Raw genomic sequence first — 21,977 nt, 5'->3', positions numbered from 1 at the left:
TACTCTCAGGTGATGATTGACACTGATTTTAAACACTTATTTTTTGTGATTAAACCCATTTTCAGTTGTATTAGTAAAACTTTTCCCAAGTTACAACTCTTAATTAAATCAAGGAATATTTTTTAAAGCAAATGTTATTTTTTTAAAAACGATGTTGTAAAACGTTGCTCGATCGCGCCGGTTCATGGCAGATTTTTGCATTCAGCGATATGCAAATGAGTTTGAGCGGGAACTCAGGGTGGGGGGGAAACACTTTACAAAAACGGGTGCAATTTTGGGCTCAAGTTGTGCCGGAATCACCGATTGCGCCCAAAGCGGAAACGCTACCCCCTGGCCATTATCACATTGCTGTTTGTGGGAGCTTGCTGTGCATAAATTGACTGCTGCATTTCCTACATCACAACAGTGACTTCATTTCAAAAGTAGTTCATTGCTGTAAATTACTTTGGATGCTCTGAAAGGCACTGTAAGTTCTTTCTATATCAGTAAGCAAAATGCATTGCGGTATGTGCTGACATCATCACATGTCGTGATCTTATTCAATGAGTTTGGGAATGCTGGACTCTATGGGTGCTTTTGCTGGGGTTGAAAATGAACAGAGACTGTGCCAGTTTCCAGTACCAGGCGGCAGTATAACTATGATCTGTGGTGTCAACCGTCTGGCTTCATGCAGAACTGGAACTGAGGCAGCTCTGCGCTGTAGCTAGACCAGGGCTGCCCAAATCCAATTCACTGCTTTGTCGTTCCAATCTACCTACTCTTCTCTTCGCTAAATCCAGGGGGTACAGCAGCCTGTGAGGAAGAACGCAAGAGGTTGCAGGAGGATAGAGCCAGGCTGGGGGACGTTAGATGCAATTCAACGGAGAGACATATGAAATTGCAGGGAAAAGATTGGTGAAAGGAAATATACCTTAAATGGTCAGACTCAGTAGAATGGAGGAACCGAGAGATCTAGTGGAGCAGAGATATAGATCATTAAAGACGGGAGTGAAATTTGTAAAGCCCAGAAGAAGACAAATGGGTTTCTGAGATGTATACATAGTGGCATGGTATATAATAGCAAAGAAGTGATATTGAATTTGTACAAGATACTGGTTAGGCCGAGCCCAGAGAGTGAGGTGCAGTTCCAAGCACTTCATTATAAGAATATCAGAAAAAGAAAGAACTTGCATTTATATAGCGCCTTCCAGGACCTCAGGTCATCCCAAAGCACTTCACAGCCAACTAAGCACTTTTGAAGTGGAGTCACTGTTGTAATGTAGGAAACACAGCAGCCAATTTGCGCACAGCAAGCTCCCACAAATGAGATAAATGGCCAGATTATCTGTTTTTAGTGGGTGTTGTTCGAGGGATATATACTGGCCAGGACACCGGGGACAACTCCCCTGCTCTTCTTCGAATAGTGCCCCAGGATCTTTTATGTCCCCCTGAGGGGGCAGACAGGGGCCTCGGTTTAACGTCTCATCCGAAAGACGGCACCTCCAACAGTGCAGCACCCCCTCAGCGCTGCACTAGAGCGTCAGCCTGGATTTTGTGCTCGAGTTTCTGGAGTGGGTCTTGAACCCACAACCTTCTGAGGTAAGCACGCTACCAACCGAGCCACAGCTGACCCCTAAATGACATTTCATGATCAGGAATCGAAACTGGGACGCGGCAGTGAGAATGCTGAACCGAACCACTAAACCACCAGAGCAGTGGAAAGGAAAAAGGAAAGATTCAGCAGAATTATACCCCGAAGAAGAGGTTATAATCGCGTAGAATTACATAGCAATTACAACACGGGAATGGCCCGCTGCGGCCCCGCCAGTTCACGAGCAGTATCCTAATCCCATGTGCCAGGACACCGGGGATAACTCGCCTGCTCTTCTTCGAAAATTGCCACGGGATCTTTTATGTCCACCTGAGGGGGCAGACAGGGTCCTGCTGCCATATCCCTTTATCTCCATTTACTGCAACCACCTATCTAATCTACCCTTAAAGGTTGACATGGGCTTGGAAATGTAGGTCAGCGAGCACAGAGGTGATGGCTGAACAGGACTTAGTGAGAGTTAGGATATGGTCAGCAGAGTTTACAAAGAGTGCAAAGTAGGAGGCCGGCCAAGAAAGCATTGGAATAGTTGAGTCTGGAGGTGACAAAAGCATGGATGAGGGTTTCAGCAGCAGATGGACTGAGGCAAGGGCGGTGACGGGCACTATTACGGAAGTGGAAGTAGGTGGTCTTGGCGAGTTTATAAGTAAGGGGCTCAGGTCCAGAGTGCAGCCAAAATGTACATGTGCATGAACACAGGGGAAATTCAGGTTACATAGGTCTGCAAAATATAGGGATAGATATGTCCTGGTTGTAAACAGAGAGCAGGGAGTAGACAACAACAGAGAGCCCAATGTCCATGGTGGGATGAAGTTGACTTGTTGATAGGGTGGAGTCAGCTTGGCACACCGGCGAACTAATGGCCAGGTTTGCAGACAGGTATGGAGGGCGAGTGAGTCCAGGGGCTGTTTGAGGGACAGAGTATCAGTGGGTGCACTGCTAGAGGTTTACCTCTGGAAAATGGAGAGGCGAGGAGGTGTGGAGAATCGACCATGAGCCAGCATTTGGTCGATCAAGGAGTCCAGCAGAGGTGAGAGCTGGCCTCGGTGATAAGTAGTGCGCACCAACGAATCCAGTGTACCAGCAGAGGGGTGAATGGAGTCAGCGACAATGGGAAGCAGGCAGAAATTGGCAGGGCAAAGGTCAGTCGGCAGCAGTGGAGCAGAGTCCAGAGCAGTGTAGAGCGAAACATTCTCAGCAGAGGAGCAGAAAACTGAGGACGCAGCAGCAGGCCAGATACTAGAATCATAGGAACAGAGGAATTATTAGATGAATAAAGACCACGGTCCATCTAGTTCGTCTTCTACCATCCTGGTAGTTCATGATACAACATTAATGGAGTTGTTGACTAATCACAGCGATCAATCTTTATCAATGAGTCTACAGCAGACCCAGACATGAGGCGAGGAAACCCCCAGTGGGGGAGAGCTTTGGGAACCACAGGTCCAAAGTCACCCTGTTCCTCCCGAGCCTGCTACACTCACCACGTCATCAAGACGACCCAGCAGAGAATATAGAGTCTGTAGAAAACAGCGACAAAGTTGGAGGTCATTATAAGGTTCATAAAGCAGTGGAGAAATGGATTTCAGCCCAGGAGAAAGTGGATTTCTGGCCAGGACCCAGATAGCAGCAACATAAAGCTGAGAAACCAGCAGTGCACTGAAAGCCAGTCATAAGCTCAGCAAGTAACAGCAGCAGGTGTGGGGATAGGCTGTAGTCTAGGAATAGTCACTTTAAAACTGAACTGACAGGACATAGAAGGTTATTGGAAAAGAGGTTAAGGGGATCTAAGAGATTTGTACAACTATGAACAATAGTTTCTGCTGGTTAGTGAATCAGTATCACAGGGACAGACTGAGGATTGTCAATCAAATAAATGGGAGAAGAAATGTTTTCATACAGAGGGTTATTAGAACAGGGAACTCTTTACCACAAGTAGTTACTGCAGCACAGACTATAACATCACTTAAAAGGGAATTGGCTAAGGATTTGAAGAGGAAGAATATAAAATGAATTGGTGCAAAGGTAAGAAATGGGATTAGAGTGGACAGCTCCTGTTGAAGTGCTAGCACTGGCACAAACACAATGGGCCGAATGGTCTCCGTAACTACTAAGACTCAAAGCACCTCGAAGCCGATTTGTTCCCTTCTCAATATCATAAAAGGGAACAGCACTACTGTAATGTATGTACCTTTAAGGGGGAGAACTACTTTTTACAGCTCCTGTATCCTGTCGTACCGGCAGTGACCACACCTGTATATAAACCCTGAGTAGTGCTCTGTACAGTTAGTTGCAGTTTGAACCCTCATTCAGTAAACACCTGTTGATCGTTCCCTGCAGTCTTTGTCTGATTATTGAAGGACACAACATTAAGATACACGGATATAACATTGGCGACGACGCAGATTCGAACCTACCTGCAACTCTGCATCACCTCCCAGGGATTCGCTCCTGGAGGACTGTGGAAGGAGGTCGAGTCCAGAAGCACGGGCGTTGACCACGTGCAACCGCCCAGTCATCCAGCGGAGATTTGAGCATCGCAGGGGAGGCTGTCGAGAGCCAGGCTTGGCTTTCCAGTCACAGTGGTCCAGCGAAACGGGCTGGCAACAGGTACTGCGCAGACCCTTCCCGGACAGCGGTGGCTAGAGCCGACCGAGCGGCACAGAAAAAGGCCAAGCAGCGTCGACGGGGGAGAGAGAGAGGGCAGAGCGCACAGGGCGCAGCCGGTGTTCAGGACCGAGCGGCGTCAACGATGAGAGAGACGCAAGAGAGCAGAGCGCAGCCAGTGTTAAAGGGGCGAGCAGCGTCAACGGGGGAGAGAGGCGCGCAGGAAAACACGAGGCGCTGCCATTGCCACGAGGACCGCAGAGAGCGGCATTGGCAGCAGCGCAGGAGCAGCGCACGAAACCCACAGGGCGTCGCCATTTGCCACGAGGACCGCCGAGAGCGGCGTTGGTAGCAGCGCGGGAGACGCCATTTTAAGCCACAGCGGGGAAGAAAGGAAAGCGTGGGAGACGCCATTTTAAGCCAGTCTAACCACACCCAAAAATGTCAAAAAGTGGCAGTATCACGGCGTTCGACAATGAAGTCGAAGATTGGACGACATATGTCGAACGCATAGAAGTATACTGCAAGGCGAATGAAGTGCCAGATGACAAGAAAGCGCTGGTATTGTTGAATTCAATGGGTGCAAAAACGTATGGCTTACTACGAAACCTAGTAACCCCAGTGAAGCCAGTAGAAAAGGATTTTGAAAACATAGTGTCAATCCTACAGGACCACTTAAACCCCACACCGCTGCTGATAGCAGAAAGATTTAAGTTTCACAAAAGGAACCAGCACAAAGATGAAAGTAATGCTGAGTATTTAACGGAACTGCGCAAGCTATCGAAACACTGCCAGTTTGGAACGGGACTAGCAGATACTTTAAGGGACAAGTTTGTGTGTGGGCTTCAAAGTGAAGGAACCCAGAAATGGCTTCTATCAGAAAAGGATCTTACGCTGGACAAGGCTTTCAGCATTGCAGTATCACACGAAGCAGCTGCACGGGGCACTGCAGAGATACAACGGAGACCGCAAGAATATGGCACAAATGAAATGTCATACCGAACAGTGAAGTGCTATTGCTGCAGCAGAACAACACATGACCATAATGATTGCTGGTTCAAGGACAAATTGTGCAGACAGTGTGGAAAAGTAGGACACATAGCAAGAGTCTGCAGGTCGGGAAAGAAAACCAGCAGCAAGAAATCTCCACAGGAGAAGTACAAGAAGGTACATAAGGTGACGGAGAGTAGTTCAGACGAACAGAAGAGTGATACAGACTCTGGAAGCAAGGAGCTGGGTTGTCTGAAACTACATAATGTGATCAAAACGGAGGATCACCAAACTATCTGGGTCACGCTCAAGATAGCAGGAGTCCAAGTGAAAATGGAATTGGACACAGGATCAGCCCTAACAGTCATAAACCGAAGGGACTACAAGCGGCTATTCTCACATATACCCTTGAGAGATACAAAGATTGTCAGGCAGACCAGGCTGCCAAGAGAAGACAGGATATGCTCTCACTGCAGTCAGGGAGTAGTTGAGACAGAGATGCACTTCCTCACAGCCTGTGGAAAATATCAGGGCATCAGAGAGAATTTCTATCAAAAATTCTCACAAATATGCCCTGAATTCAGAAATCTGACTGACAACCAAAAACTCCCATTCCTACTGGGGGAGGAGAGAAGCTGTGTAACACTGGCGGCACACTATGTTACAGCTTGCCATGAACAGAGGGACAACCAGTAAACTAAGACAAGAGTATATATAAACAAGGCGAAAATATATTTATAAACTCAGGGATATACCTGTTTATACACTGTATGAATGGAACCGCGTTTATGTGTTCAACCATAAATGTATTTTGATGCTTTGGCAACATAAGATGTACCTTATCATGCCAATAAAGCGATTTGTATTGTATTGTATTGTATTGTCTTGAAGACGTACACGGGGCAAAAAGTCTACCCCAAAGGAAAAATAAGGGTGAACGTTATATATAACGGCAAGGAAACACCAAAAATGGACCTATCTGTATTGCCAGATGGAGGACCACCACTACTAGGACGTGAATGGATCCGGAAGATACAGCTAGATTGGCATTCCATACAAGCACTGACTGTAGATGCCAAAAAGGATGACGACGTCACACCTGGACGACTGTCAAAAATGCTAACTGACGCACAAGAAGTGTTCCAGCAAGGACTCGGAACACTAAAAGGCGTAACAGCGATAATCAAAATAGAGGAAAATGCAAGCCCAAAGTCTTTTAAGGCCAGACCGGTACCTTATGCGATCCGCCCAGCCGTCGAAGTAGAGCTGGAAGGTTTGGAACGTTCAGGAGTACTGTCCAAAGTGGACTGGAGTGAGTGGGCTACACCCATCGTTCCTGTAATGAAGAGGTCGTTGAGTAATACGCCTGGGGAACCAAAGAAGGTTCGCATCTGTGGGGACTTTAAGGTGACAGTGAACCCAGTCCTTCACACTGTACAATATCCGCTTCCGCGGATTGAAGATATTTTCGCCTCGCTATCTGGAGGGAAACGCATCACTAAGATTGATCTGGCCCAGGCGTACCTGCAAATGGACGTAGAAGAAGCCTCGAAACAGTACCTCACGATCAACACTCATAAAGGTCTCTACCAATACAACCGGCTGGTGTTCGGGGTAGCATCAGCTCCGGCTATTTGGCAAAGGGCAATGGAACAAGTCCTGCAAGGGATTCCAGGGACCTAGTGTTATTTAGACGACATCCTGGTCATGGGCGAAAATGACAGTGATCACCTCGCCAACCTGAAGCAGGTGCTCACTAGATTGAAGGAATATGGGCTCTGAGCTAATCGCCACAAATGCGAGTTTTTCCAGAAGCAGATCTCGTATTGTGGCCACGTTATTGATAAAGAGGGGTTACATAAGTCCCCTGAAAAGATTGAGGCAGCAGTCAAGGCTCCAGCACCGGAAAATGTGTCACAACTGAGGTCGTTCCTCGGGCTGGTGAACTACTACCATAAGTTCTTGCCGAATTTGTCTACCGTACTACACCCACTGAACACCCTACTGCAAACGGGGGTACCATGGAAGTGGAGTGACGAATGTAAATGAGCTTTCCAGAAGAGCAAAGCATTGATCACATCAAAAGAGGTGTTGGCTCATTTCAACCCAGCACTACCAATTCAGTTGGCGTGTGATGCATCACCCTATGGCATTGGAGCGGTGCTGTCGCACAAATTCCCGGACGGCTCGGAGAGGCCAGTAGCCTTTGCGTCTCGGTCACTAACCTCAGCCGAGCGTAACTACGCCCAGATTGACAGGGAGGCCCTCAGCCTAGTGTGGGGAGTGAAAAAGTTCAATCACTATCTGCACGGGCAGAAGTTCACCTTGCTGACTGACCACCAACCACTTGTCTCCATCTTTAATCCAAAGAAGGGCGTTCCGGTGATGACTGCGCAACGGCTACAAAGATGGTCCCTTTTTCTAGGGGCGCACCAATATGAAATCGAGTATAAGGGCACGAAACAGCATGGAAACGCTGATGGGCTATCACGCCTGCCACTGCCTACTGCGGAGGAAGCACCAGCAGTGGATCCTGTCGAAATATTTAATTCGACTATAATTGAATGCTTGCCAGTAACTAACGCTGGTATAGAGAAGGAGACCCGAAATGACCCGACACTGTCTCGGGTATATGATTTGACGGTGAAGGGATGGCCAGCACATGGCGACTCACTGTTGCCAGCATTCTCATCCAGAAGAGAACAGCTGTCAGTATGCCAGGGGACCTTGATGTGTGGATCCCGAGTGGTAACTCCACCCAAGATTGATTAAGAAAGGGAAGATAGATTATGAAAGTAAATTAGCAAAAAATATAAAAACAGATAGTAAGAGTTTTTATACTTATATAAAAAGAAAAAGGGTGCCTAAAGTAAATGTTGGTCCCTTAGAGGATGAAACCGGGAAATTAATGGTGGGAAATATGGAGATGGCAAAAACACTGAATGAATATTTTGTATCAGTCTTTACAGTAGAAGACACTAAGAATATCCCAACACTGGACAAACAGGGGGCTATGGGGGGGGGGGGAGGAGCTAAACACGATCAAAATCACTAAGGAAGTGGTACTCGGTAAAATAATGGGACTCAAGGCGGATAAATCACCTGGACCTGATGGCTTACATCCTAGGGTTTTGAGGGAAGTGGCGGTAGGGATTGTGGATGCATTGGTAATAATTTTCCAAAACTCCCTGGACTCAGCAAAGGTCCCGGCAGACTGGAAAACTGCTAATGTAACGCCCTTATTTAAAAAGGGCAGTAGACAGAAGGCTGGAAACTATAGACCAGTTAGCCTAACATCTGTGGTAGGTAAAATATTGGAGTCCATTATTAAGGAGACAGTAACAGGACATTTGGATAATCATAACTTAATAGGACAAAGTCAGCATGGTTTTATGAAGGGGAAGTCATGTTTGACAAATTTGCTGGAGTTCTTTGAGGAAGTAACATATAGGGTGGATAAAGGGGAACCAGTGGACGTAGTGTATTTAGACTTCCAAAAGGCATTTGACAAGGTGTCATACAAAAGGTTATTGCTTAAGATAAAAAATCACGGGATTGGGGGTAATATTCTGGCATGGATAGAGGATTGGCTATCTAACAGAAGGCAGAGAGTTGGGATAAATGGTTCATTCTCAGACTGGCAATCAGTAATTAGTGGTGTTCCGCAGGGGTCAGTGCTGGGTCCCCAACTCTTTACAATCTATATTAACGATTTGGAGGAGGGGACCGAGTGTAACATATCAAAGTTTGCAGATGATACTAAGATGGGAGGGAAAGTAGTGAGTGAGGAGGACATAAAAAACCTGCAAGGGGACATAGACAGGCTAAGTAAGTGGGCAGAGATTTGGCAGATGGAATACAATACTGGAAAGTGTGAGGTTATGCACTTTGGCAGGAAAAATCGTAGAGCAAGTTATTATCTTAATGGCAAGAAACTGGAAAGTACTGAAGTACAAAGGGATCTGGGGGTCCTGGTGCACGAAACTCAAAAGGTTAGTATGCAGGTGCAGCAAGTGATTAAGAAGGCCAATGGAATGTTGGCTTTCATTGCTAGGGGGTTAGAATATAAAAATAGGGAGGTATTGCTTCAGTTGTACAAGGTATTGGTGAGACTGCACCTGGAATACTGCATACAGTTTTGGTGTCCATATTTAAGAAAAGACATACTTGCTCTCGAGTCAGTACAAAGAAGGTTCACTCGGTTAATCCCGGGGATGAGGGGATGGACATATGAGGAGAGGTTGAGTAGATTGGGACTCTACTCATTGGAGTTCAGAAGAATGAGAGGCGATCTTATTGAAACATATAAGATTGTGAAGGGGTTGGATCGGGTGGATGCGGGGAGGATGTTCCCGATGATGGGTGAAACTAGAACTAGGGGGCTGAAATGAAGAGTAGATTGCCTTTCTAAAGCTAGGCTTTATTAACCTTAGAAACCAGCAGCACATCTTAAGCACCCAGTCTCAATCAAAGCTGTGGAGAACTGAATTTAAGATGGCCACCACAGATCACATGACACCAACTACCAATGAGTTTACAGCATATATCTCAAGGCAGGAAAACAGGCAACCAATTACAATGCTTCTTATAAAACAAGAATAATCACCACATTCACCCCTCCTTTTAAAATATACTTCAACCTAGGTAGCCTTTACAATTTACAATTAATTATTTATGACTAAAACAATACATGTATAATGTTTCAACAATTTTAAAATTTTACTATCAAATTATTTTAAAAGTCCATTTTTAATCGGTCAACCGGATATCTTGTTCGTGTCGACCTTCTTAACCTTGGTGAAATTCCTTGCCCTCCCACACCAGGAGACACAGAAATATCTTCTGCAGGGAGGCTATCAATATCCCGATTATCAACGGTTTCCGGATTGGAAGTCCCATTAGAAGGTAAACTGGGAGGGTCATGAACATCCATCGGGGGCAGACTAAGGGGATTGTAAGTGTCTGCAATAGGATTGGAAACATTCGTAGTATCTGTGACGCCATCAACATTATCTGAATTATGGCTATTGTTAATATCCTCAAAAGAGGGCTGGCCACCACAAGGAGCTAAGTCTTTAACTGAAACCGTACTTTCTTTCCCATCTTGGAATCGAATGTGAGCATATTGGGAATTTGCCTCCAATAGCTCCACCTCCTCCACTAAAGGATCACACTTTGACAGTCTAACATGGCGTCGGAGCAGCACAGGTCCCTGCATAGTAAGCCATGAAGGTACCGAATATCCCGTAGTGGATCTCCGCAGATAGTTGAAGAGACTTTCATGGGGAGTCACATTAGTAGCCATTGAAAGCAATGATCTAATGGAATGCAGGGCATCAGGCAATACCATTTCCCACTGTGTATTCTTAAGGTTCCGGGATGTCAGAGCCAACATAACTGCCTTCCAGATCACCCCATTGTATCGTTCGCACTGTCCATTACCCTGGGGATTATACGGGGTAGTTCTGCTAGTAGAAATTCCCCGACTCTGGAGGTATTCCTTCAACTGGGAAGACATAAAAGAACTTCCCTGATCCAAATTGATATTCGCAGGCATCCCAAAGATGACAAAAAGTTGAGTCAGACATTTGATAACTGTAGCAGCTGATACATCTGCACAAGGAAAGCCAAAAGGAAACCTTGAAAACTCATCCACAACAGTAAATATATATCGATTCTGAGTCGTTGAAGGAAGAGGCCCCTTAAAATCAACGCTCAGACGTTCAAAGGGAGAAGTAGCCTTTATAAGATGAGCTCGTTGAGGCTTAAAGAAATTCGGTTTACACCGAGCACAGACAGAGCATGACGAAGTCATCCGCTTGACGTCTTCAACTGAAAAGGGCAAATTCTTACTGCGTACGAAGTGTATCATCCTCGTAACACCAGGATGGCACAAAGCATTATGAAGATTAATAAGCGTATCTCCGTGAATCACAGAACAATAAGCCCTCGACAGTGCATCAGCGGCAACATTATCCTTCCCCGGACGATAGACTATATCAAAATGGTAGCATGCCAACTCAATCCTCCACCTCATTATTTTATCATTCTTAATCTTTCCAAAATGTTTGACATCAAACATGAAGGACACAGATTTTTGGTCAGTTACTAACGTAAAATGTCGCCCAGATAAATAATGTCTCCATTTACGCAGTGCTTCTACTATTGCGTACGCCTCTTTCTCTATTGATGAATGTCTCTTCTCACTATTGTTCAGAGTACGTGAGAAAAAGGCCACAGGTCTTCCATTTTGGTTCAGAGTAGCCCCAATTGCAAAATCGGAAGCGTCCGTCTCAATCACAAAGGGAACCTGCTCATCAATAGAATGCACAACTGCTCCAAGGATATCCTTTTTAAGATTATCAAAACACATCCTGGCCTCCCATGATAGAGGATATGTCGTAACCCGAATAAGGGGCCGGATCTTCTGCGAGAAGTTTGCAATCCAATTAAAATAATAAGAAAACAGTCCAACAACTCGTTGCAAAGCCTTAGAATTAGTAGGACAAGGTAAATCAATCAGTGGTCGCAGCCGTTCTGGATCTGGTTTAATCTTGTTTCCCGAGATAATATACCCCAGTAAATTTACCTCGGTGGTCGAAAAGATACACTTCTCTATTAAAAGTTAAGCCAACTTTTTCCGCAGCTTGAAGGAATCTTTCTAAATTAAAATCATGCTCCACCCTTGATTTGCCACACACCGTAATGTCATCTAAATATGAAAAGGTGTCACAAAGAGAGTTATCACTTATAAAAGCATCCATTGCCCGTTGAAAACAGGCGACACCGTTGGTAACACCAAATGGTACTCGGCAAAACTGATACAGCTTTCCGCCAGCCTCAAAGGCCGTATATGGTTGGTCCCTCTTAACGATAGGAATCTGATGATAAGCACTCTTTAGGTCAATAGTGCTAAAAACCTTATATTGAGATACTTTATTGATAAGCTCATCAATCTTAGGCAGGGGGTACGCATCTAATTGAGTATACCTGTTAATAGTTTGAGAGTAGTCTATCACCATTCGCTTCTTATGTCTCTCATTAGTGGTGACAACTACCTGTGCCCGCCAGGGCGAGAAACTAGGTTCAATGATTCCTTCCGATAAAAGACGTTGAACTTCAGAATTAATAAATTCTTTATCCTGACTGCTATACCTTCTTGACTTGGTAGCAATTGGCTTACAATCCGGCATCAAATTGGAAAAAAGTGATAATGGAGAAATGGATCAAGAAGTTAATCCACAAATAGACAAAGGTGGCTTAGTTCCTCCAAAAGAAAGACTGAGAGACTCATGTAATTGAAGCACATCATGACCAATCAAAATATCCGCACAGAGATTAGGCAGAACAGATAGGCGTATATCAGTATATGTATTACCTAGGAGAATTAATTTCACAAGGCAACAACCAGCTACTTGTGAGGTGAGAGTCGTCTGAGCCATACACACCTGATAAGTAACAGGCGAAATTTTCAAACGCTTCTCCCTCACAAACTGAAGACTTATAAAGCTCTCAGTACTGCCCGTATCTATAAGGGCCTTCACTTCTAACCCATTAACTTGGGCCATAACTATAGCTTTGTTTAGGCCATGGGCAAAGGCGGCAGAAACTGATGCAATAAACGTCCTATCTAAAGGCTGACTAGTCGCAGAGGAGGCAACCGATTTGCAAACACGTGCGTAATGACCTCCCTTGCCGCATTTACTACACACAGCCTCCCGGGCAGGGCACTTCAGACGGGGGTGCCGGGCGTTCCCGCAAAAATAACACTTCTGAATCCTAGAGGCAACAGCTGCCGAAGTAGAAACTGTTTTGGAATCTGGTAAACCACTCCTATTAATTCCACATAATTCCTTTTCATCCGGAACTGCCGAAACCACGGTCACAGGCCGATCAAAAAGAGCATAAGAATCCGAACTTCTCTGAGCCAAATCCAATGTAGAGGCTTGCTCAAAAGCACTCGAGATCCAAGGTTTTATTTTCTAATAACCGCTGACGAATTGATCTAGACAGTAATCCATTAATGAATGCATCCCGTACCGACTCTTTCTTATATTCTTCTGCAGACACAGCCTTATAATTACAGTTAGCACCAAGGCGCCGGAGTGCTTGTAAATAAGCATCCAAGGATTCTCCCGCCTGCTGCCTACGGGCAGATAAAAGGTGACGTGCAAATACCTCATTCTTGGGTTTAACAAAAAAAATTTCCAACGTAGAAATAGCCAGTTCATAAGTTTCACAGTCCAAAATATACTTGTACACATCCGGAGCAATATAGTTGATTAGTATATCCAACTTTAGAGATTGCTGATCCAACACACCCAAAAAAAATTTTAATGTACGATACCAATGTTTCCATTTATCATCCACTCCTGCAGAATTAGGGTCAGCATTAAATCGTTCCGGTTGAAGATATCGTTCCATTATAGCAAAAGGTTAATAAATTGAAATGAAGAGTAGATTGCCTTTCTAAAGCTAGGCTTTATTAACCTTAAAAACCAGCAGCACATCTTAAGCACCCAGTCTCAACCAAAGCTGTGGAGAACTGAATTTAAGATGGCCACCACAGATCACATGACATCAACTACCAATGAGTTTACAGCATATATCTCAAGGCAGGAAAACAGGCAACCAATTACAATGCTTTTTATAAAACAAGAATAATCACCACAGGGGCATAGTCTTAGAATAAGGGGCTGCTCTTTCAAAACTGAGATGAGGAGGAACTACTTCACTCAGAGGGTGGTAGGTCCATGGAATATGCTGCCCCAAAAAGCTGTTGAAGCTACATCATTACATCAATTTAAAACAGAAATAGACAGTTTCCTAGAAGTAAAGGGAAGAAAGGGTTATGGGGAGCGGGCAGGAATTTGGACATGAGTCTAGGTTCGGATCGATCATGACCCTGTGGGTAGCGGAGCGGGCCCAGGGACCGTGTAGCCTGATCCTGCTCCTATTTCCTGTGTCTAATTCTGTTAGATTCAGGAGATGGTTCTGTGATAGTAGATTGGCGGTTAGGATCAGATCAGCCATGATCTTATTGAATGGCGGAGCAGGCTCGAGGGCCGATTGGCCTACTCCTGCTCCTATTTCTTATGTTCTTATGTTCTTAAGGGAGAGAGTGCTCAATGAGCTTCACGACGGTCATCTGGGAGGGGTGAAAATGAAAAGCCTTGCTAGGGCTTATGTGTGGTGGCCGGGTATCGATCAGCAAATTGAGGACCTGACAAAGAGCTGCTCAGGATGCCAGAAGGTCCAAAATGCACCACCACATGCCCCTCTACACCCATGGGAGTGGCCCTCATCTCCATAGCAACGGGTGCATATTGATTTTGCTGGTCCATTCATGGACTCAATGTTTTTAATAGCCATGGATGCGCACTCGAAATGGCCTGAGGTGATCAAAATGTCCTCCACCACCACGGAGAAAACTATTGCAGTCCTACGGACCATGTTTGCCAGGAACGGCTTGCCAGAGCAGATTTGCTCTGATAACGGACCACAGTTTGTGTCCGAAGAGTTTCGAAGATTTATGAAAAGGAATGGGGTAAGGCATTACACATCCGCCCTGTATCATCCAGCCACAAATGGATTGGCTAAGAGGTTCGTACAAACCTTTAAAAAAGCAGTAAAGGCCACGTGCGATGACGACATTCCACTGCAGCATAAGGTGGACAATTTCCTGTTAGCCTACAGAAATGCGACACATGCAGTCACCAACCAGGCCCCGGCCATGATGTTCTTTAACCAAAGGTTGAGATCTTGTCTGGATTTGCTCAGACCAAATGTACGAAGAGATGTTGAGAGTAAGCAATTCCAGCACATCAATGAGAAGCTGACAAGGAGCTTCAATGTAGGGCAACCAGTCTTGGCCCACGACGACCGAACAGAGAAATGGCAACCAGGAACGATATGCACACGGCAGGGGCCACTAATATACACAGTGGATGTTGGGGAGAACATTGTGAGACACCATGCTGACCAGATCCTAGAGTCACAGAAACGAGTCAACCCCATGTCTCGGCCATACGTACCTGGTGAGGAACCCGACGTACAGGTCGCATCTACCTCAGAAACAATAGCATTTGAAGCTGATGAATCAACTGACGACAGGGTGTTAGAATCGCCTCCGCACCAAGAGCGAGACACTCGGGAAAGGCGTTATTCGGAAAGAATCAGGAAGCCTCCCCAAAGACTGAATGTATAAATAGACTATTTTCAGTTAATGTTGCATGTTAAAAGTGTTAATTGTAATTAGTTTGATATTTAATTGTTAAATGAGTGTTATGGTACTGTTAATCTAAAAGGGGAGGAATTGTAATGTATGTACCTTTAAGGGGGAGAACTACTTTTTACAGCTCCTGTATCCTGTAGTACCGGCAGTGACCACACCTGTATATAAACCCTGAGTAGTGATCTGTACAGTCAGTCGCAGTTTGAACCCTCATTCAGTAAACACCTGTTGATCGTTCCCTGCAGTCTGTTGTCTGATTATTGAAGGGCACAACATTAAGATACACGGATATAACAACTACCCCCACCCCCACCTCCATTCATAAGAACATAAGAAATAGGAGCAGGAGGAGGCCATTCGGCCCCTCGAGCCTGCTCCGCCATTCAATAAGAACATGACTGATCTTCTACCTCATCTCCACCTTCCCGCACTATCCCCATATCCTTTAATTCCCTTCGTTCCCAAAAATGCATCGCTCTCGGTCATGAATATACTCAACGACTGAGCCTCCACAGCCCTCTGGGGCAGAGAATCCCAAAGATTCACCACCTTCTGAGTGAAGAAATTTCTCCTCATCTCAGTCCTAAATGGCTGACCCCTTACTCTGGGACTGTGACCCCTGGTTCTAGACTCCTCAGCCAGGGGAAACATCTCCTTGCATCTACCCTGTCAAGCCCTGTAAGAATTTTATATGTTTCAATGGGATCACCTCTCATTCTTCTAAACTCTAGAGAATATAGGCCTAGTCGACTCAATCTCTCCTCATAGGACAATCCCCTCATCCCAGGTCCCAGGAATCAGTCTAGTAAACCTACGTTGCACTCCCTCTAAAGGCAATGGTATCCTCCCTTAGTTAAGGAGACCATGTATAAACCAGAGTAAGGATACTAGGGAACATAGGAACAGGATTAGGCCATTCAGCCCCTTGAGCCTGTTCCACCATTCAATTAGATCACGGCTGATCGGTATCTTAACACCCGCCTTCATTCTGTAACCCTTAATACCCTTGTCTAACAAAGGTCTATGAATCGCAGTTTTGAAATTTTCAACTGACCCCCCAGCATCAACAGCTTTTTGGGGGAAGAGAGTTCCAGATTTCCACCGCCCTTTGTGCAAAGAAGTGCTTCCTGACATCACCCCTGAACGGCCTGGCTCTAATTTTAGGGTTACGCCCCCTTTTTCTGGACTCCCCGACCAGAGGAAATAGTTCCGATCTACCCTACCAAATCCTTCAATCATCTTAAACACCTCAATGAGATCACCCCGTAATCTTCTATATTCAAGGGAATACAAGCCGAGTCTGTGCAACCTGTCCTCGTCATTTAACCCTTTTAGTCCCGGGAGGACCATTACCTTGAAGTTGCTGCGTTGCTTTCTTTCGGTCCTTCTCTATATGGTGAGCAGTCCAAAGGAAGAAGCCTCCTCCGACAATGGCAATAAAAGGGCACAGCAGGAAAGCATACTCCAAGCTTACAAAATCCGAATAGTTTGATTTCGGTCGTCCCTTCCGGACGGAGTCGGAAATCTGCATACAGGCAAATCACAAAATGAATCATTTTATACCCCAGTGTTCCTGGAAGGGCTCGCTGCTGCCCCCTCTGTCTGGAGGTCACAACTTTTTTCCAGCTGTGTCACCTCACCCTACACTTAAGAAGTGTGAGGCGTCTCTCCTCGGAGAGGCTGACTGTTTTGTTTTTAAATCTGTTCTCGGGGTGTGGGCTACACTGGCAAGGCAGGCATTAAATGCCCCTCCCTCGCTGCCCCGAGAAGATGGTGGTTGGTGGGCCTTCCCCTTGAACCCGCGGCAGGCTCGGTGGCGACGGCGCTCCCACGATGGTGTCAGGGTAGGGCTCCTGCTAGGGCACAGCTCCATAGCTACCTGCACCTTGTCCATGTGTTGGCTGACACAGAAAGGCCTGGATTTTCCAATCAGTTATGCCCATGGGCATAACCAACTGGGAGAAGGAGAAGAGGTGGGGCTTTCATTTCAATATGTTGATGCTGTTCTGAAGAGGTCATTTAGAGGTCCACGCAATTTCTGTGCATACCCACCCAAATGGAATTGGCATCCCAGGGTTGCCAGGGACAGAGTGGTATTCAAATTTTTGTTAAAGAATCTGGTAAGAATGATGGGAAACTAGAACTGTGGAGGAGCAAAGAGATTTGGGAATCCAATTACACAAATCATTAAAAGCTAGTAGACAGGTGTAAAAAGCAATCAAAAGGCTAATGAAATGTTAGTCGTTATCTCAGAGGGGCTGGAATACCAAGGGAATGAAGTCATGCTTCAGCTGTACAGAGCTCTGGTTAGACTCTATCTGGAGTGACTGTGTTCAGTTCTGGGCCCCGCACCTCAGGAAGGATATCCTGGCCTTGGCGGGGGAGCAGCGCAGATTCACCAGAATGGTACCGGGGCCTAGAGGGTTAAATTATGAGGACAGGTTGAATAAACTTGGCGTGTATTCCTTTGCGTATAGGAAATTGAGGGGAGATCTGACTGAGGTATTCAAAGTGTAAAAAGGATTTGATAGGGTCGATATTTCCTCTGGTGCGGGAATAGAAACATAGAAGCTAGGAGCAGGAGTAGGCCATTCGGCCCCTCGAGCCTGCTCCGCCATTCAATGAGATCATGGCTGATCATCCAAATTCAGTACCCGGTCCCTGCTTTCTCCCCATATCCCTTGATCCCTTTAGCCTTATCATACAGGGCCTTGGTGAGACCACACCCTGAGTATTGTGTGCAGTTTTGGTCGCCTTATCTGAGGAAGGATGTTCTTGCCATGGAAGGAGTGCAGCGAAGATTCACCAGACTGATACCTGGGATGGCAGGAATGACGTATGAGGAGAGATTGGGTTGTGTCAGCAGGATATTTGACCAAGAGGACAAGGGGGCATAATTTTAAAATTAGAGCCAGGCCATTCAGGAGGGAAATCAGGAAGCAATTTTTCACACAAAGGGTAGTAGAAATATAGAACTCTCTTCCCCAAAAGGCTCCGGGTGCTGGGGGACAATTGGAGCTTTCATGACTGAGAGCGATAGAATTTTGTTGGGTCAGGGTGTCAAGGGATATGGAGTAAAGGTGGGTGAATGGAGTTGAGGTACAGATCGCAGCCGATTGAATTGCGGGCTCGAGGGGCTGAAAGGCCTATTCCTGTTCCTAACGTTCCTTTGCAGTCAACCACGTTTCTTGTGTTTGTGTTTAGATGTTCATTAATTATTGCCAACTGTTGTGGCAAAGCCATTCCTTCCCCCTACAGCAGGAAGGCGAGAAGCTCTGCAGCCACCTGCACTCTCGGACCGAGATGTGCGGAGCCCCGTCTTGTCAAAGGAGCAGTGTTTGTGCAGGCTGCGATTCACAAGAAAGGCTGTGATTGAATGCGGCGCATGCTTCAAACCCAACCAAAGACACGGTGGCTGCGACGGTCTTTGCCTTCCATGTCTCCGGATTATTCCGAGGTGCCACTGGCAACCTCAGGCAAAAGTCAAAAGGACTGAGGTACATAATAAATCTTATGTTGTGTCAGCAGGATATTGGACCAAGGGGGGGGGAAGGGGGGAGCGGGGGCTGAGCATCAGAGTTGAGCATTATCCCATGCACACTCCCACGTTCCAGCCGGAATGACCGTCAGCCATTAGGAGTGGGAATCTGCTCCCGGTCACTGGAGTTAATTGGAGCTCTTCAACGGCTCAGCACAGACTGGGACCCTCTCGTGTACGCCTCATCATCAGCATTCAAGCCATAACTCAACCCCCTACTCCAGGTCCTGTTTGGCTTATAAAATTTAAATGATTCGAAAGAAAGAAGTTGCATTTATATTGCACTTTTCTCGACCTCAGGACGTCCCAAAGCGCTTTACAGCCAGTGAAGCACTTTTGAAACGTGGCAGCCAATTTGCGCACAGCAAGGTCCCACAAACAGCCATGAAATAATGACCAGATGTTTGAGTAATGTTGGTTGAGGGATATATATTGGCCAGGACACCGGGTTGAAGTCCCCTGCTCTTCTTCAAATAGTGTCATTGGATCTTTTACCCCCCACCTGAGAGGGCAGACGGGGCCTCGGTTTAACCTCTTATCCTAAAGGTGGCACCTCCGACAATGCAGCGCTCCCTGGCTGTAAAGCACGTTAGGACGTCCTGAGGTTGTGAAAAGTGCTAAATAAATACATCTTTTGTTTTCTCCTGACCACCAGCCACATAGGCCACTGAATTCCATGTTGTACTCACTAGAACTGAGGCCCTGGTGAGAGGCGGATGGTACTTACAATTCCGACGATGTAGGGGCTGCTGGCGTCTCCAAGAACGTGGCAGATGGTTATCTGTACTGCCTCGGCCATTGAGCGACGGGTCGGAATAACAACATACTGGGGAAAAATATAAAAACGTGAAACATGAGCTGTACTTCGCAACTGCCAGGCTGAATAGGTACATTTACAGGGTGCTGGACACAAGCAATCCTCCAATCCAGGAAGGTTTCTTCTGACACCAAGGGCGACTCTCTGAGTTTGCCCTACCAGAAGGACTTTCTCATCGGCTGCACATATTGGGAAATTGCGAGCACACGGCCCTGAATTTTCTGTCTGACTGAAATTCCTGAGCAGGGGGCTGTACAGGGACATTAGAGGATCCAGCAATCACAGAATCTTACAGCACACAAGGAGGCCATTCGGCCCATCGTGCCTGTGCCGGCTCTTTGAAAGAGCTCTCCAATCAATCCCACTCCCCCCTGCTCTTTCCCCATAACTCTGCAAATTTTTCCTTTTCAAGTATTTATCCAATTCCCTTTTGAAAGTTACTGTTGAATCTGCTTCCTCCGCTCTTTCAGGCAGCGCATTCCAGATCACAACAACTCGCTGCGTAAAAAAATTCTCATTTGCCCTCTGGTTCTTTTGCCAATTATTTTCAATCTGTGTCCACTGGTTACCGCCCCTCGGGCCAGCGGAAACAGTTTCTCCTTAGTTACTCTTATCAAAATCCCTCATCATTTTGAACACCTCTATTAAATCTCCCTTAACCTTCTCTGCTCTAAGGAGAACAATCCCAGCTTCTCTAGTCGACACCACAGTGACATCTTGCCCAATGAAACTCTGACCTCTGATTGGTCTATACTTGGGCAGTTCCACACTCAGTGGCAGAAGATACTGAAATCCACTTGCCCATCCATGGGAAGGAGGGATCCATGCAGATGACTGTCTACAGAGAAGGCAGGGTCCATAGGGACATATAAGGAATGAGGAGTGAAGGAACAAATGCGTAAGAAGAGATCCATCGAAGCCCGCGTTAACGAATACCATTACGGAGGTGTTTTTTGTAGACAGTCCGCCAAATCCCAAGCACTCAAGAGATGAGCGAGAAGTGACCATTTAATGATCGGGCTGCTGATTGAAGACTGCTCATCAAAAAAATCCCTGTTTACAAACACAGGAACTATCAGCAATGATCAAAGAGGCTGGTGGTTTGGAATGGAATGCAAGTCTGGCAAATCTTACGGAGTTGAAGTAAGTATTTTGAAAGAAACAGAAACACTTTGAACGCCTTTACTGCGATGACTGCACTTCTATCAAAATGGTTCCCCTGACCCGACTCAGATTTTCCCACAGTGCAATGCAACGCCAATTACTCTTTTTAAAGTAGTTTCCTCGCCTGAGTTCTGGTTCTGACCTGTAGAACTGCAGCCCCTCTTGCTCGGTGAGACCTTGTACGGACATCGGTTTATTTGCACGTGAATTCGCGGTCTCTCGCCAGTCAGCAGGTGCAAAAGAACGTGGCTGCCCAAATCCAAGAGGTCAAAGTTGGTTTCCATGGACTCACAAACATTCAACCAATGGTGGACGGGTAAAGACCCTCTGGCCCATCGAGTCTGTCCCACACAATTGTGATGCCTTGTGCATCACGATATATACACTCCCCACCCCACCCGAAGCCATGTGATCTCCTGGGAGAGGCGAAAAAACAGATTACAAACCCGAGCTAATTTGGGCAACAGCAAAAAAAAATCTGGAAAATAGCAGAGGGGTCAAGAACCAGGGGGCACAGATTTAAAGTAACTGGGGGAAGGTTTAGAGGGGATTTGAGGGGAAATGTCTTCACCCAGAGGGTTGTGGGGGTCTGGAACTCACTGCCTGAAAGGGTGGTAGAGGCAGGAACCCGAACCACATTTAAAAAGTACTTGGATGTGCACTTGAGATGCTCTAACCTGCAGGGCTACGGACCAAGAGCTGGGAAGTGGGATTAGGCTGGATAGCTCTTTGTTGGCCGGCGCGGACACGATGGGTCGAAATGACTTCCTTCCGTGCTGTAACTTTCTATGATCTCTCTGAGTCCCTCAGGCGATCAAAACTAGTCGAGGAGATCACTCTGACCCTGATCATGCAATGCAGTCCTTATATTTTGTACACGTGATTTCCACCCTGTTAAGTCCGTGAATGATTTAGACACGGACCAGCAGGAGTGAAAACAAACTGATCTTTACTGGTGGAAGTCCATAACGAAACTAAACAGAGGCTCTCTAGCGCCTTTAATACAGGGGTGGTCACTGCCGGTACTGCAGTCTGAGAC

The 21,977-nt window shown here is 46.2% G+C and overlaps 1 protein-coding gene across 1 annotated transcript in view; it reads right to left on the bottom strand.

Moving 5' to 3' along the window:
* The window catches only part of LOC147102040 (protein spinster homolog 1-like), a 187,295-nt gene that overhangs the window by 36,427 nt on the left and 128,891 nt on the right, over positions 1 to 21,977 (bottom strand). Inside the window, exons 10-11 of the mRNA XM_085964196.1 lie at positions 19,685 to 19,783; positions 16,773 to 16,944 (exon numbers count right to left, since the gene is read on the bottom strand). Coding sequence (XP_085820322.1) covers positions 16,773 to 16,944; positions 19,685 to 19,783 — 271 coding nt within the window. The remainder of the gene's footprint in view (positions 1 to 16,772; positions 16,945 to 19,684; positions 19,784 to 21,977) is intronic.

Source organism: Somniosus microcephalus, chromosome 22 (assembly GCF_052327205.1).
Source record: "Somniosus microcephalus isolate GS21.2 chromosome 22, FLI_Smic_1.0, whole genome shotgun sequence".
Classification (NCBI taxonomy): domain Eukaryota; kingdom Metazoa; phylum Chordata; class Chondrichthyes; order Squaliformes; family Somniosidae; genus Somniosus; species Somniosus microcephalus.
The sequence above is the reverse complement of the archived record's forward strand: the minus strand, read 5'-3'. Positions and strand labels throughout refer to the sequence as shown.